Below are 15,677 nucleotides of genomic sequence, written 5' to 3'. Positions count from 1 at the left end.
TGTAGGATAAGCTTGCTTCCCGACAACCATTTCAAACGAAGTACTTACTTACGTATGACGTTGCACCGAAACAACAACAATACTCTCTTCCAGGGTACGAAAGTCCGCGACCTCGTCAATTTCGCGCGGTGCCCTCTTGACGCACCGTTTCGTTCGCAGAACCCGCCTGATAGAAACCTCCCACCATGGTTTCTCAGAAGGTAGAATCAAGATTAGACAATAATTGCCCAGTTTGTATGTAAAATATGGACGTGCCAGGCATTTCGAGAAGATGTTATCATTTTCACGGTGGAGTAAGAAGAAAGAGGTATAAAAGTATGTACCGGTTATAAGCTAGCATGCTACATATGTCTCACACATGTACAGTATAGACCTGAGCTAACTGAGACTACATTCGGGAAAAAAGCAAAACAAAGCTGACAACAAAGACATACGGATATCCCCTCGCTCAGAGTTCCCTGCCGATTTTTAGTATATAGCGATGAAATGCAATACAAAGAAGCTTTCACTGTGCCGTTTGGTCATGGTCATTTTATTTGCCGTCTAGTTATGAAAATGATAGTTGTTATTGCAGCCGTGAAGATACGGATTAATTTTGAGCGATTCAATCAAAGAACGCCACATTTCAAAGTCCCTGCTATTTACAGCAGGGCATATGAATTATGATCATTAAATGTTGCCGGCAAAATTATAATGTTGAAGAGCAAAGTACAACGTATATTACCGTGTATTAGCAGCAAAATTCAGGATTCTTTGGAAGTTCAAAAGTTCTCTATCTTGTTTTCACTGTCTGAAATTCACAATTATGCCAACATATCTTTATAATTAGCATGAAAGTTCATCTGAGTTGGCAAAATAATATCTTTTCATTATTGTCCGTAAGGGTAGTCTCTTAGATATGTTTTGAGCCGTTCCGGTAAGGGAAGCTGTGTGACGCGGTCCTCGGGGGTATGCTTGTTGATCACCGTCCGACACAGGTGTTGCAGGTCGGTCACCTTCCCGACAAGTGGTCGTGAAAACTTCACCGCGATCGCCCTTCTCCCCGTGGGCTCTAGCCAGTAATGTTTGGGGTTTTCCGCGTTCGAGTCCTTCATGTAGTGGTGAACAAGCTTTATTACACAGTCATATTCGGGCGAGCTACCGTCCGAATCCAGCCGAAAGTTCCCTTCCGGGGTGTAGTCGATTCGAACACTTGTTGTGCCTCTGGCGGTCCTCACACTGATACAGAACAAGTAAGCAGAGTCACTACTATCGCGAAGTAGAAAAGTCCCGACTTCTTTCCACCGTAGTAATCTCTTTGCTTCTTCGCCCGTCATGGAGCCCCAATACCACCCGCAAGCCTCCAGCAAGTGCACCGCCCGGCTTAGTCTCTGAAGATCGAAGTCCGTGCTCCTGTCCAGGCCCGTAGTTGTCATGCCCTGTCGGGTAGCCACCGTAGTTTCCCACTTGTTCCGGTGTGTGTGGTGGAGGCATTCCATAGAAGTGCGTGGGTGTCGCAACAAGGGTGCCTGAAATAAACGCCTCTATTACTCCCCGAACACAATATATACACGCGCGCAAGCTACATTATTATAATGTATTTTTCAAGTGCAGAGAAAGGTACACGACGCACGAGTAGTTGGGAAGAAATAATTTTAAAGAACTTACCAGTTTGCAGGTATATGGAGGTTCTGCTATCCACACTGCTAGCTGGCGATCAAATGCATGGACGGTCTCCACTGCCTGACACTAAACTGACAGAAACTGCTTGTGCAATAATCCACGTGTCAAACATTTCTTCCACTGCTAAGGCGACAACCCAACATTTCTTTGCACGCGCCAGCGGGGACTTCCAAGAAAGCAGTATAAGTGAAAGTAAAGCCGACGTCAAAAGCGTGATTGGGCGTCAGTGCGCCCGCCACCGGTCGGCCTTTTACGCGCATACATATGGCAAACGTTGGTAAAGAAACGCACTGAGGGAACTCCAATCGATTCTTGGAAAGCCTGGCATATCGTTATAGCTAACACATCTGACGAAGGTCAGTGGACGATACCAAAATTAAATGGAGGAGCCATATGTTTTCAGTTACAAATTAAACCCTCAAGTCCCAAAAGGGATCAAAGAATAACACAGCACAAACTTGACGATAAAAAAACTCATGAGAAGTACTGCATTCTTTATAATCTTGAATCAAGCTGGTTTGATACATGTAGTGGGTGCACCCAGGAATGGTACATCCCAAACGATGCAACCGCACTAGTAGTACTGTCCCAGACCCCCATACTGTCCTATCAATCAACCGAGTGTATCGCCGTAGGCTAGGTTTGATGATTGATGTGTAAGTGATTAACACAGACAGGTGCTTTGAAAATGTCTTATGTTCAGATGATGGTTTCTATGAAATACTGGACGAAAATAAATAAACTCAAAGTGCGCGGATGAAAACTGGCTTACAACTAACATCATACCTTGCGTCAATGTGCTCAGAGTTTAAATGTAGCAAGGTCGACAACACACCATTTTTGAGAAGACTCTAGAGAGCAAGTAACTAACTTAAAGTGTGGCCACAAATGTATCTGACTCAAACGGGGAGTTATACCATTTTCACGTGATAAAATGTGATCCGGAAATGAGTTTTTTTTTTCTTATGTGGAAACAAGGAGCTTTTTGATAAAAGCTCCTTGGTGGAAAGCAACAGAGACTCCACGTATTAGGGCTGGGTACCGGTACAGAAAATTCAGGTCCAGGTCCGGTTCAGGTCCAAAGGACCTGAACCTGGACCTGATGCAGTATGACTCATACCAATGGTCCATTTTACTACAAAGAAATCTGTTTGGTGGAGTATTACACTTACACTGGCGTTTTAAAACCATACAACGCTAACTGCACCTGTACGATTGGCTGTAAAACTTGGTAGAAATTACTATAAATTCTACTCTACTTCACTCTTGTTATTTTTTTCCATCTGCAAGCGCTAAAATGTGTGAATGCCTGATAAAATAATCTGTTAATTTTCGAATCGGTCCAACATCCGGTCCACCTAATTTTTTCAGGTCCGATTTTTCTGGACCGGTCCAATAAGAAAAACCGGTTTTGTACCGGTACGCAGTACCGATACCCAGCCCTACCACGTATACATGTAATAATGACCTCTTCCGGGCCAGCGATGATATTTTTCGAACGGCCCATGCTACAACTGTTCAAATGTTTTAGTTCGTATTGAATACAAGTTTAGAAAAGTTGTATTCTAAGTCAGCTTTAGTTCTTGAAAGATCTTGAAAGCTCATGATTCAAAAGAGCATTCCTACGATTTGATCCTAACAGATAAAGAGCCAGCCTTGAAGACAGGAATATCCCGTTTGTTCAGTTTTATTGTTTTGCTGACACAGCGCCACCTACCAGAACGATGCAGTACAGAAGACGGTCTCATCTATTATCCTATCCCAAGTAGCCTGTCTACCAGGCCCCGGCCAGTCCGATCTCAAAGTATCTATCGTGCGCCCAACACGAAAGATATTTTTTTAGTAGTTTGGGGTATGGTGTCCAGGCTACCTATCATGGGATATCCTGTGTGTAGTTAAAATAATACTTAGATTTGAATAGCATAGCGTCCAGTTAAAACTACATGGTTTATGTATCTGGGCCAATCGTATTCAAATGTATAAAATGCGAATGAAAGCAACGGTGGTGTGAGTTAAATGGCATGAAGAATGTTGAGATGGTGTAATGCTAACCGGCTTGCCGCCAAAGGCATAAGAAAAACGTTAACGATACCGAGCGGTGTGTCGATCATCAATGTTACTTTACAATGTTTTCCTTGGGGATGGTTTATCAGGAAACCTGCTTATGATAAAACATAAAGTAATAAACATGTATACAACATGTACATGCCATTGACAAAACCAAGAATACTGTGAAGGGGAAAATATTCGCGGTGGTTTAATATGGGACTAGCAGAGTTTCATGTATAGAAAGTAAAACTTCACCTGTTTATGCCAGTGCACAATTTATAAAGTATATGCTCCTATTTAAAAAAAAGAACCGCGGCCAAAATTTGCACCCGAACTCCGTACGAATACTGCGTCATTTTGCTTTGAATCGACATGTGTACACCAGACAGTTAGTAGCTACGCAGATTACAAATCAAACTTGTGGAAGACCTCGGTGGATACGGTCACCTGAGTTGGTATGTTCCTAACAATTGGTCACGCCCACCAAGAGACTCGGTCCAATTCCACATCAATCTGCTAGACGGCGCTGCTATGTAGTAATGCTGTATGCTACCTACATGTTGGTGTGAGTACTTGAGGATACTTGAGCATTACAACTTGTGAAATTTGCCATAATCTAATATAGATATCCAGCAGCACGTATGCAGTATAATTTCCACGCAGCAATTGGGGCTTGGCAGGTTGAAGTGTCTTAGTACCACTGCATGTGACAAAACCCACCTGTTTTGTTCTCCGGCCAGCTCGCCCTGAAGGCTTTACCAGGAAGTATTTGACCTTGCTGGCCCTGCGATAAAATGCTGTCTCCTCAAGTACCAAGTGTCATGCCAAGGTCCGCCCCCTAGGAGCTGACAGGCTTGTAAATAACTCAGCGAACTCGACATCTGTGGCAAAGAGAAGAAACAGACCTACTGCATTATTGTTACGCTGGCACGACAGCAATACTATAACACTAAATGTTAGTCAGTCAGCATCTCATTCAGTGTCTCAAACACACTCCAAACTGGTTTAAATTAAACTACGTACAATTGTCAATATATATACGTGCTGGCTTGCACCACCTATACTCTTTACCATGTACACAGCGTTTCACGCACTTCACCAAAATATGTTCGATGTGGTTAGCCAAAATGTACAAGCAATAGCATGTTCCAATATGCGCCCGGCTTTCAATGTATGTGTACTGATTAAGACTTTTCCAATTGGCCAATGACACGAGAAGTTTTTATCCTGTAGTCATTTTTTGCTCACTTGAGGATTGATAGTATACTTATATGCAAGCATGTGACCCCCCCCCCCCTTTCCTACACTGGCTGGTGTACTCTAACACCTTTAGTGCTAATTCGGGGAAGTTTACTAATACCTTTTCATCAAATTCTAGGAAGGTTTACCCATAACAAAGCGTCAAAGAATAGAGCATACACTGATTACAGTAGAACGCGTACTTCAACACCCGTATGTTTGCGCTATGGCCGTTAGACTTTGTGCCCGTGTTGTTACCAAGCCTTGCATTCATCAACATCATAAATCAAAGTTAACTGGTACAAATATTAAATAGCAGAGATCTCCTGTATCTGGCATTGCGCCATCTCCTGGCGCAGAACGAGAACAATAGCAAGGTAAAAAGTGGCCGGCAACCTTACACGCATCAATGCTGACGGTAAACAGTGTAAGGAAATCTATACTCCTTATAAGACTAGAGTAGCTCACTGCCACAAATCTATGCACTGCAGTATTGTATGTAACATGTCGTTTTTTAACGATTTAGGCGTGGACCTAGTCATAAGTGACAAGAGACATGTAGCTTTTAAAAACTCCTCTGTTTGTTTGAACAAAACGAGCGTGGCGTGCATTTTCTCCCAGACGTAATGGCGGATGCCGAACACGGAGACGTCAGTGTGGGGATCGGCAGCACCACGAACGTCAAGGTTCGTGTCTTCTACGTCATTCCAGAGTTACGACAGTTATTCTTGCTAGTGTCATATATTACTAATATGATGAGGTTTTAGACTAAGTTGTCAAAAAGTTTTCAGAAAGACCTCGGAAGGTACTCGTAAAATGGCACCTGGATACACCTTCAGACATGTTGGTAAATCATTCAAACATTGAAACATTTTGTCATGAAGAACCGTAATACCGTTCTGTATTACATCATAGTTAACATGTAACGTTAGACCCAATATGCATGCGATATTTATTTTGGGCTTGACGGTCAATGTAGGGTGGAACGTTTAGCTCCAGACGTATCTATAGTCACCATAGATAATCAAGTAATTTGATATGTCTTCATGTAACGTTAGCCCGTATGGCGCTATGATAGACCATTGACATACATGAAACGTTACCATTTATATAAACCATCGATATTGGTTACACGTATTTATGTTGTAGTTTTTAGACGTGAAGATTTGAATACAAAGAACCCTACTAGTCTGAAAAGTTTGGAAAACAGAGAACACACGTGCAACTCCGATAACATTGGTTCAAAAAGGTGGAATAAACCAACTAACAGTTAGCTACCTGTAGGATTAGCTTGAAATATCCGTAAGTCACCAGTTTGAAGAACACAAGAAGTGTGTGAATAACATAGGAGTTATAAAACCCTTTGATTTCTTTGCAAATGTAGCACGAATGCTGGTGAAGTAAAGACCAACGGACAGCGACAAACATAATGGGCACTGGGGTAAGTGCAACATCATGACCTTTGAACTATCGGTAATGTTTGCATAGTCATGACATGGTGAACTACAAGGAGTTAGTGCGTGTGTATATGTGTGTGTGAATCAAATCGGAATGTAAATAGGCAACTGTTGCAGAACCACACAGTCCGTCTGCATGCCTTGTAACCTTTTGTACATGTACATTAGTATCTAACACAACCTGGGTTTTCCAGCTTTGCTATGGATCCACTGGGACAAACTGTGCATATGTTCCGTATATAAACTCACCTGTACTGCTACAGGAAAGGCTGTCTTAGATCCTTGTCGGCGATTGGTTCCGTCGCAGCCTGTTTGGAAATCGTACGACATCAAAATCGTACGACGACCTACGACCTGTTACTGCGCCTTGTTGATGCAGGCAAACATTGTTACTAATATCTTTGACATGTTGAGTTATTTTTGTATTTCCATTAATGGCTAAACAGGCTTCGAGAGATTCCAGAGAGAGGGAATTGAAAGAATCGGAGGAAAAGGCTCACAACCTTTCGAAGGCGCATGGCGAAGTACAACTACTTTATGCTGTGACGTCACGAAACGTACAGGACACCCATCACTGGATTAAACGCCTGAAAAATGTCAACTTTTACGATCCATTTGGGGTAACCGTTTTGTTTTATTTCATGATCGTTCATTTGAATGAATGAATGATCATTTGAATGTTCTTGTCCACATGGGCTAAATGCAGTAGTTCTACTATCAAAGATTCAAGGTAAAATATCATTACCAGTATAATAGTGAAACAGGGTAGATACAAAGCAATAAAGCGTAAAAATCTATGCTATTATTAGATCTATCTTATACATAATTATCAATGAATCTATCGTCGCTTGCTGTTGACTCATGAGTGATTGTACCATGTACAATTGTCGTGCAACAAAGTTCTCCCTCTCTCTATAAAGCTATGATCCGACTACGATTCAAGAAGTAATCATACGAGTAATAGAAAAATTGATACCAATGAGTCTTAGACCTACATTTATTAGACCTCTTTGCATACTTATATTTATTTTCTGATTGTACTTGTCTAAGAAAACACCATTACATCGCGCGGCCTTCCTTGGGGATGTCGAGATAGTGCGACTACTGCTCCAGGCTGGAGCGGACGTCAACATGCTTGCCAGCAGTGCTGAGCCGGCAGTTCAGGTGTGTGTTTTTGTAAATGGAGGTACTGTCCTTGTGTGAGTCATCAGTGAATATGATACTCGGAGAATTGGAAGTCTGGTTTGGCTCTGACAAGCAGGAAATTGTTTCAATGGCTACGCCCGCACAGTTATGGAGTTATGTCATTGAGAGGTTGTTTACAAGTGGATGGTACTGAACATCATTTCATCATGGCGATACTTATAGTCGTAACATAACATAACATGGTAATTAATAACAATTACGAGTGATCATTGTGTCCAGGTTAATTCAAATATGCTGTTCTTCACAGTAAGCATTTAGAATTGTGTTAAATGAATCGTAAATTGTCTAACTTCGTGTGTATTACTGCAGTTCCGAAGCGCACTGCACGAGGCGTCCGAAAGGGGCGAGAGGGACCATCGTCAGATCATGCAACTTCTAGTGCGAGCTGGAGTGAACGTTGGAGGAAAAGACGGTGTACGTCAAATGTTGTGAAGTGAAGTTTGTAAAGTTAAAGCACCATGGCAGTAGTGCGAGAAAATAAAAAGAAAAATATCAAATCATAATACGGCCTAATGTAACAATAGTTTGTTGCTTTCTTGTTTGCTTGTCAGGCTTTAACATATTAGATACTATTTTGACTATGCCAGGTACAATCGGTTTGCCTATGAGCTACTAGTATCCATGTTCTGACTGATAATTATATTACATAAATAGATTCAATGGGAAGATTAACAACAACCATCACAACAAAATAATTGACAGATTAACAACAACAAATTAACTGACAGATATAGACTTAACTTTTTACCTCCGAGGTATGTTTGAATTGTGTTTGTCTTGGTGTATGTGTACAGTTGTGTACAAACATGTCAGGCGGAAGGTCAGATTTGTTGGAGTCAGAGTTGATAGAAATAGTAATTAGTCAGACATGACCGAAAAGTACATAGGAGGAAATATTTATTCACGTGGAGGTATCGTTTTTGGTCTGCCTATTTGTATTTTGCATCTATATCATTTGTATATATTTGTCATAATTTATAGAGAGGGAAAACTGCATTAGACATCATGTCCGAGCGTGGATACAGGGCCGCCGTCCACTGTCTCCTTGACGAGAGTCGTGCAATACAGCGTAACCTGGAGGTGAGGACACAAACGTTCTTTTCGTCACATCTTCATGTTTTATGTGCAAGACTAATGTCCCAGCATTGTACACGACTAATGCCACTATATCTATATCATGTGTACGTTGGGCTAACCCGGAGAAGCTGTGAAATGTTTTAGAAAGTGTCTTAATCGAAAAAAAAAACATTTCTGCCTTTCAGGAGGACCTCCTCCAACTCTCTACAAACATCAGGCTGTACCAGCCGGAGCACCATCAATGGCTCGTCGTCCCTCCGAAAATCATCAACCCTAACAACGTTAAACTAAAGCTTGACGAAGAAGATCAGCTCATCAGTGACATTTTCGACTTCAGACATATTGCAGGCGAGCTATCCCCTGACCAAGTGTGCATCGTGAAGTTCCCACATGACCAAGTCTATCCTGATGAGTCACGGAGGCTCGTGGCAGTGAACGTAGGAAGCAAACATTTGACGGGACATCCGACCTGGGAATTCTTTTTCAAAACCGAGAAAGTAAGTCTGTACCTCCCTTTTCATGTTGAAGCAATATACTCAAACTTTGAAATGCGAGTGAGGAAACTATGTATATATATATATATATATATATATATATATATATATATATATATATATATATATATATTGCAACAGACTGATAGGGCGGTTCTGCCTATGCTTGCTGAACAGCCAATCCAAATTATTGAATAAACTTTGAGAGGCACTGATGAATGCAATGCCTTATTCTTATTTCTTACAGCCCAAGCCATATGTTGTGGCAGACTTAGCGCAGTTGTCGTGCTTCGCTGTCCTGTCCAGACCACTTACGGATACGTTCACTGTTGGTTCTTCTGGCGGCGAACTGACGTCAACTGCCGATCCAAGAGCATCTGTCAAGATACCGGAGAACGCTTCAAATGACATGAAAGTAGTCCTCGAGGTGGGGATTTATCTAGTCTTTTGCATTTTCAGGATATATTTCTTTACCCTTCTCACGACTATTTCAATGAGGAGATCCAAATCTTTTTCTGGTTTTCGGATGGTATGTAGAGCTTGTTGATACAATCACAAGTAGGACTCTGAAGGTAATAACTTATGATTACTTTTACCCTTGTAATTTCCCGTAGATCCTTCCAGTAGACGAGTCAACCACAAAACGAGCACAAAAGCACGAGGATGAGTGTAAGCTCGTACAGTCCGCTGGTGCTGTCCTGCGAGTCAAAGTAACCGGACCAGAGGGCAACGACGAGAGCATAGAAACAAGTCGCCCAGTGGAACTACAGCTGCCAGCTCCAACACTATTGCAGGAGCAAAGTGACGGTGATGACGATGATGATGATGAATTGAGGATCTTGCAGGACAGCCACGATAATGAATGGAACGACGTGACAGATAGCTTGGAACCCAAACGGGACCGGGACGGAGGGAGTGTGAAATGTCAAGTGAAAAAGTTGGAAACTGCTGGGTGAGTATTTCTGGATCTGGATATACAGTTCCAAGATGTAGATCATTTGATACAGCTACAACTACATGTACATGCAAGTGTACGTAGTGTGTCATACCAGTATTGCAAGTATTACATTTGTATGGATGCACCATATATCATGACTGAATGTGATGATCTCCAGAAAGCCTTCAGTGGTAATGCCGCTGAACAAATAATACTTTGAATAGAGCACTTCTGCCACATTTATCAATGTATTGCTGTTGTTTCTTTTCACTGCAGGTACATCACAATCTTTGCTAAGCATCTGCAAGGATTGGCAGCGGCTTTTGGTCGAGTTTTCTTGCACAGGCACATCTTCAACGTCAACATGCTGATATTCTACAATGACGAAAACCCTGATAATGTCCAGCTTTATGTTGGATGCTGTCTCAATGACAAAACACGTGGTGAGGCGAAAGATCTCAAAGAAGATGGATACAAGATGTTTCAACGACCTAGTAAAGACATCTTCATCCGGGAAGGGGAGAAGTTCTACATAGAATTCTCTGGTAACGTGAAACCCCGTGATGAGGAGGGAATTGAGGACAGTTTGTGGTTTACCTTCCATTCGAAGAAAAGGAATAATCACACCGAAACCAGTGTTAAAGTTGTGGACACCACCCAGGAACCAAGAACGAACATACTTTTTAAGTGGCCTAGCCAGGGAGAAGACCAGGCAGGTAGTGGAGACACAAAACTTCACAAGAGGAAGACAGCTCATGATGAATGTTTCCTAAAGATGGAAGTCTGTTTGCCAAAAGAGATATTGGTAAGGGTGGCAATGCATCTTCTGTCAAAATAGTGTGCCCTTTATTGAGTGGTGTGCATGGTATTTGAGTACTTGCTGCGCAGATTGAATGCAAAAAGAACGTAAGTAACCATTGACAGTCACAATTATGAATTATATGTTCATAATGGTCCTGATAGATAATAACCAAATAATGATTCTGTTTTCACAGGGACCAGGAACTGCGTCTACAAAACGTAAGTCAAATTTTAATTTTTGATCCTATGTTTAGACATGGAGAGAGAGAGAGAAAGAGAGAGAGAGAAAGAGAGAGAGAGAGATTGTAAGGGCATAAGCGTACAATAGAGGTCTTCATTCATATTTTGCAGGTGAACCAAAGATGAGCAGTGCTAACCAACGGTTGCTGATAAACAATCGTATTGAGATTATGAACAACATGCAACCACAAGAAGTGATGGACTATCTCATTCAGAAATGGGTACTTGATGCAGACGAGGTGGAAGAAATTCGAAATACGCAACCTACTAAAACGAAGCAAGTCGCTGCCCTATTGGATAAATTACCGTATAAAGACGACCAGGCGTTCGATATCTTTGTTGAAGTGCTTAAAGAGACAAAGCATGGGTATCTCGCCGCTTTGCTTCAGGGGAAAGGTGAGAATTCATATGTTTTGCTGTACCACGAAATCATACATGTCAGGACCTCTAAATCTGAAAATGTCGAAAGGCTTTAGTAAAATGCAAAATTTACTCGATGCCATTTTGAGTACAACTGTATTATTGCCATTTGTATGATCACTTCCTATTTTCAGGTATTCCTCATCCTATTCTATCACATACTGGAATTGGATGGCCTCGTACTTTTAAACCTATCTGTGTTTGTAGCTATACTTTTGATCCTGTTTACTTTGGCGAGATAAGAGGTAAAAAAGAGGAATAGGGAAGGGACACTCATACCACAAGTGTATGCATGGAAATCGATATTCAGCTTACTTTAGCTCTGCTTAACAAACTGGTCCTAACCTGCGTATATTAACTGAAAGAAATTGCACTTTGCAGCAAAGCCGGATCCACCAACTCTTGTCAAAGTTAAATCTGAGTCCTCCAAGTCGTTGAATATTACTTGGACACCCGGATCCGATGGAGGCTGCCAGCAGCATTTCGAAATCTCGTACAGTCAGAAGGGTAGCAGCAACTTTAGTATGCCACATGAGGTGAAACCTCCAGGCGTCACGAGCTACCAAATCACCGGTTTACAGGAGAGCACCACGTACACCGTCAGAGTCTGTGGAGTGAACGATTTAGGGCCAGGGGGATACAAAGACGCAGAAGGAACAACACAAGGTTTGCAAAATCTATCAACATGTAGCTAGCTACCTAGTTTGCTAGCTGGCTAGCTGGTAACTATTTGGCTATCCATGTAGATCTAAGCATAAGCTATGTTCTAGATACATTTAACAAATGGGTTACCTATCAGAAGTTACAGCAGATTATATCTTGATATAAAACAAACAAGTTGATATATTATCAAGCGGCCGATTGACTGTCATCCAATTCAATACTATCCCATCAGAATGTTTAGATATCAGTTTAAATGTTTTACTCCGTCACTGTTTTTACAGCTGGGCCAACAATGTCGAAGCACAATCAAGATATCTTAAGAAAGAAACGAGATGAAGTGGTGAAAAAGATGCAACCCGACAAGGTGATCGACCATCTTGTTAAAGATCAGGTCGTCACTGACGAGCAGGCGACAGAAATCCGTACCAGCCAGTCAAGTCGTGATGCCATCGTGATGGCCTTGCTGGATCTTCTGCCATTCCAAGGGGACCGGGCATACACGGGGCTACTGTCAGCTCTCCGTGACACGAACCAGCCTTACCTTGCTGCTCTGCTGTGTGGATCAGGTACTAGTTCCTCTGAAATACATTTTCTACCAATTGAGTCACATCAGAAATTCTTTGGAGGCCACACTAGTACTGTAAAAGCATAAGAGCCTTGCCTGCGACCTACATGTGGATAATCTTTATTGCAAGCTCATGCCCGAAGGCTAATTGCAAACAGCGTGGTATACACGATTGTATACTCAACAAGGAAGTTGTATACATTATTGTATACTCAACAAGGAAGGAACAAGATATTTACAGATGAACGGGGAATAACATCTATTCTAAATCTACTTCTGCTTAAGCTGTTTAATACCTTTTGGGCAGGACCTGCTAATCCGTTCTGCGGTTTCCACGTTTGTGGGCGTGGCCTTTAACCAGTTGTCAGCCCATCAAATAATTCGCTTTACCTAAAGGATCCTGATGCGATTCGCTGATTGGCTGACAGCTAGGTAGAGCCCCTCCCCAGGTATATTGCAGAGGCCTCAAGCAATGCTCTGTGTGGGGCAAGGAGGTTATACATAGTGACAGAATGAAATGAAAGCAATGTTGCACGTCTGTAACAGACCATAAATGCTCAATCTTCTGTAAGAGGTCTACCACTCAATGGACTTTGACAAAAGCTGCTCTTTATGTTACAGAGAAACCCGACCAACCCGCTAAGGTCATGGTTACGTTTGCTCGGCACGACTCTTTTGACGTCTCCTGGACGCCTGGATCTGACGGAGGAGCCGAGCAGCATTTTAAGATCATTTGCCACAGAAAGGAGGAAGATAGCGGCCTTGCCACATCACCCATTGAAATGAAGAAAGGTGCCACCAGTCATCGCATTGACAGCTTGCAGCCGCAAACAATATACACCGTTAAAGTCCGCGGAGTGAATGTGATGGGAGAAGGCCAGTACCAGGAAACAGAAGCAGCAACAAGAGGTCAGTACAAAATGTGTTGTACTGCTTCATCAACATAGAGAGTCTAAACTGAAACATGGAATTTTCAACTGAATTATTCAGTCCTGTCTATGTCCCTATTGCTCTGGGCACATGACTTGTATGAACATTTGACGTTAGCGATCGGTCAAAGTTTGTTGAAAGCCTATATCGCCCTCCGTCCCGGTTAAGAGAATTACTTCCATGCTAATGCTGCTAGTAATGTTCATGTCTTCACTTACAAGATTCAGTATTCTGTCTGTTTTGTAAAATCATATGAGCTAATTGTATCATGAGTGTTTATATGTATAACATGCCGGCTATGTGATAGGTGACAGATCTGATAAACATATCATAGAGTTAACTTGATGTTCCTATCAACCACCACTCTATAGCTGAGCCGACAATGTCCGAGAAATGCCAGCAGATTCTGGAGAAACACAGTGCTGCCTTAGTGGATAAGATGCAGCACCAGAATGTGGTGGACTACCTCATCCAAAGAAACGCTATCGAGGCCATCGAGGGAGAAAATATGCAACACATCGACAAGTCGAGCAAAGCGGTTGTCCGTCGCTTACTTGAATGTCTACCTTACAATGGTGACCGAGCTTTTAGCGGCCTGTTATCTTTCCTGGAAGAGACAAAACAGGATTACCTGAGTGCTTTGCTTCGTGGTGTTGGTAAGATATTGAAACTTGTGTACACTGCCTTGTAGACGTGGTCTTCACCAGCACGGAGTTCAATTACTTTTCTTGATCCATTCGTATCCATGTCTATATTGCAAAAGTCAATATTGCAAAAAATGACAACGTTTTCCCTCAGTAAAGATAAGCACATACATGCAGTGACGTGTGTATAATCATTAACGATCACATCAGCGCTTAAAAGTTTATGTACTGTGATTGCCTTTTCATTGTAATGTAAGCCATGGCTTCCATCTGCTTTAAACGTAATGTTTGCTGTACTGCTTTTCAGAGAAACCTGACCCTCCCTCTGGCGTAACTGTCACATGTTTCTCCCATGAGTCATTGGATGTGAGCTGGACACCTGGGTCTGATGGAGGTTCTGTTCAGCACTTTGAGATTGTCTACCAGAAGAAAGGAAATGGCACTACACCAAACACCATTGAGCTGAAGGAAGAGGGCATCACAAACCATCTGATAGAAGGACTGGAGCAGAGCACAGTGTATGTCGTGAAAGTCAGAGGAGTAAATGTCTTAGGACCAGGAGAGTTTCAGTCTCAAGACACAGAAGCCGCTACACGTGGTGAGTCGTTTTTCCTGTTTATCATATGCATAATGAATGTCCGCGCAATTACGCAGCTAGTTAATCAAGTCAGCCTTGAAGCAAAACCAAAGCCTGTCCAGGACATAAGATACAAAACCAGACGTTCTACTGCAATACCAATGTCACAAATATCTAGAAATACACACACACACACACACAAACACACATTGAGAGAGAGAAAGACAAGAGAGAGAGAGAGAGAAAGAAAGAGAGAGAGAGACAAAAAACAATACCTTCATTTTTCATGAAGGTAAGTATCATATGTGCAAATGACTGTTCGTTATTTGACCAAGATTATAAAAATGTTCAAGCTAAAAACAAGTAACAGCTTTTAGCCCTTACACTTTGTTTGCCATTCTAATTTCTAACTGCTTATCTTTCATTTTGTAGCTGGGCCGACAATGTCCAAGGGGTATCAGGATCTGCTGAAGAAAGCGCGCAGTGAAGCAGCGGAGAATATGTTACCAGAAGGTGTCATATCCCACCTCATCAACGCCAGCGTGCTGGAACCAGCAGAGGCGAAGATGATCCGCTCTCGCAAGTCAACCAATGAAATCACCTGTGCCCTGCTAGACGTCTTACCTTAATAGGGTGATGAGGGGTACGGAGCACTGCTGACGGCACTTGAAGAGACCAATCCAAACCTCCTGGCCCCTGTGTGTTCTGGGAAAGGT

The 15,677-nt window shown here is 42.2% G+C and overlaps 3 protein-coding genes across 3 annotated transcripts in view; 2 read left to right on the top strand and 1 right to left on the bottom strand.

Annotated features, from left to right (window-relative positions):
- Positions 1-261: 261 nt before the first annotated feature.
- LOC118418435 (suppressor of cytokine signaling 2-like) lies at positions 262-2,004 on the bottom strand. The gene is made up of 2 exons (XM_035824334.1): positions 1,648-2,004; positions 262-1,508 (listed from the first exon to the last, which is right to left on the bottom strand). Exon 2 carries the CDS (start codon positions 1,476-1,478, stop codon positions 870-872), a length of 609 nt encoding a protein of 202 aa, XP_035680227.1. The 5' UTR covers positions 1,479-1,508; positions 1,648-2,004; the 3' UTR covers positions 262-869.
- A 3,137-nt stretch (positions 2,005-5,141) lies between these two features.
- LOC118418430 lies at positions 5,142-15,641 on the top strand. The gene is made up of 18 exons (XM_035824328.1): positions 5,142-5,636; positions 6,335-6,391; positions 6,854-7,027; positions 7,458-7,571; positions 7,923-8,027; positions 8,595-8,693; positions 8,876-9,187; positions 9,432-9,611; positions 9,799-10,136; positions 10,398-10,926; positions 11,117-11,141; positions 11,274-11,558; positions 11,964-12,248; positions 12,527-12,811; positions 13,432-13,719; positions 14,112-14,396; positions 14,692-14,982; positions 15,394-15,641. The coding sequence occupies exons 2-18, from the start codon at positions 6,380-6,382 to the stop codon at positions 15,588-15,590; spliced, it is 3,804 nt and encodes a 1,267-aa protein (XP_035680221.1). The 5' UTR covers positions 5,142-5,636; positions 6,335-6,379; the 3' UTR covers positions 15,591-15,641.
- Positions 15,598-15,677, top strand: part of LOC118418094 (neural cell adhesion molecule L1.1-like) — a 2,414-nt gene continuing 2,334 nt past the window's right edge. The window contains exon 1 of the mRNA XM_035823923.1: positions 15,598-15,604. Coding sequence (XP_035679816.1) covers positions 15,598-15,604 — 7 coding nt within the window. The remainder of the gene's footprint in view (positions 15,605-15,677) is intronic.

Source organism: Branchiostoma floridae, chromosome 6, assembly GCF_000003815.2.
Source record: "Branchiostoma floridae strain S238N-H82 chromosome 6, Bfl_VNyyK, whole genome shotgun sequence".
In the NCBI taxonomy this organism is placed as follows: Eukaryota; Metazoa; Chordata; class Leptocardii; order Amphioxiformes; family Branchiostomatidae; genus Branchiostoma; species Branchiostoma floridae.
Note: the sequence above shows the minus strand (reverse complement) of the source record. Positions and strands in the feature narration are given on the sequence as shown.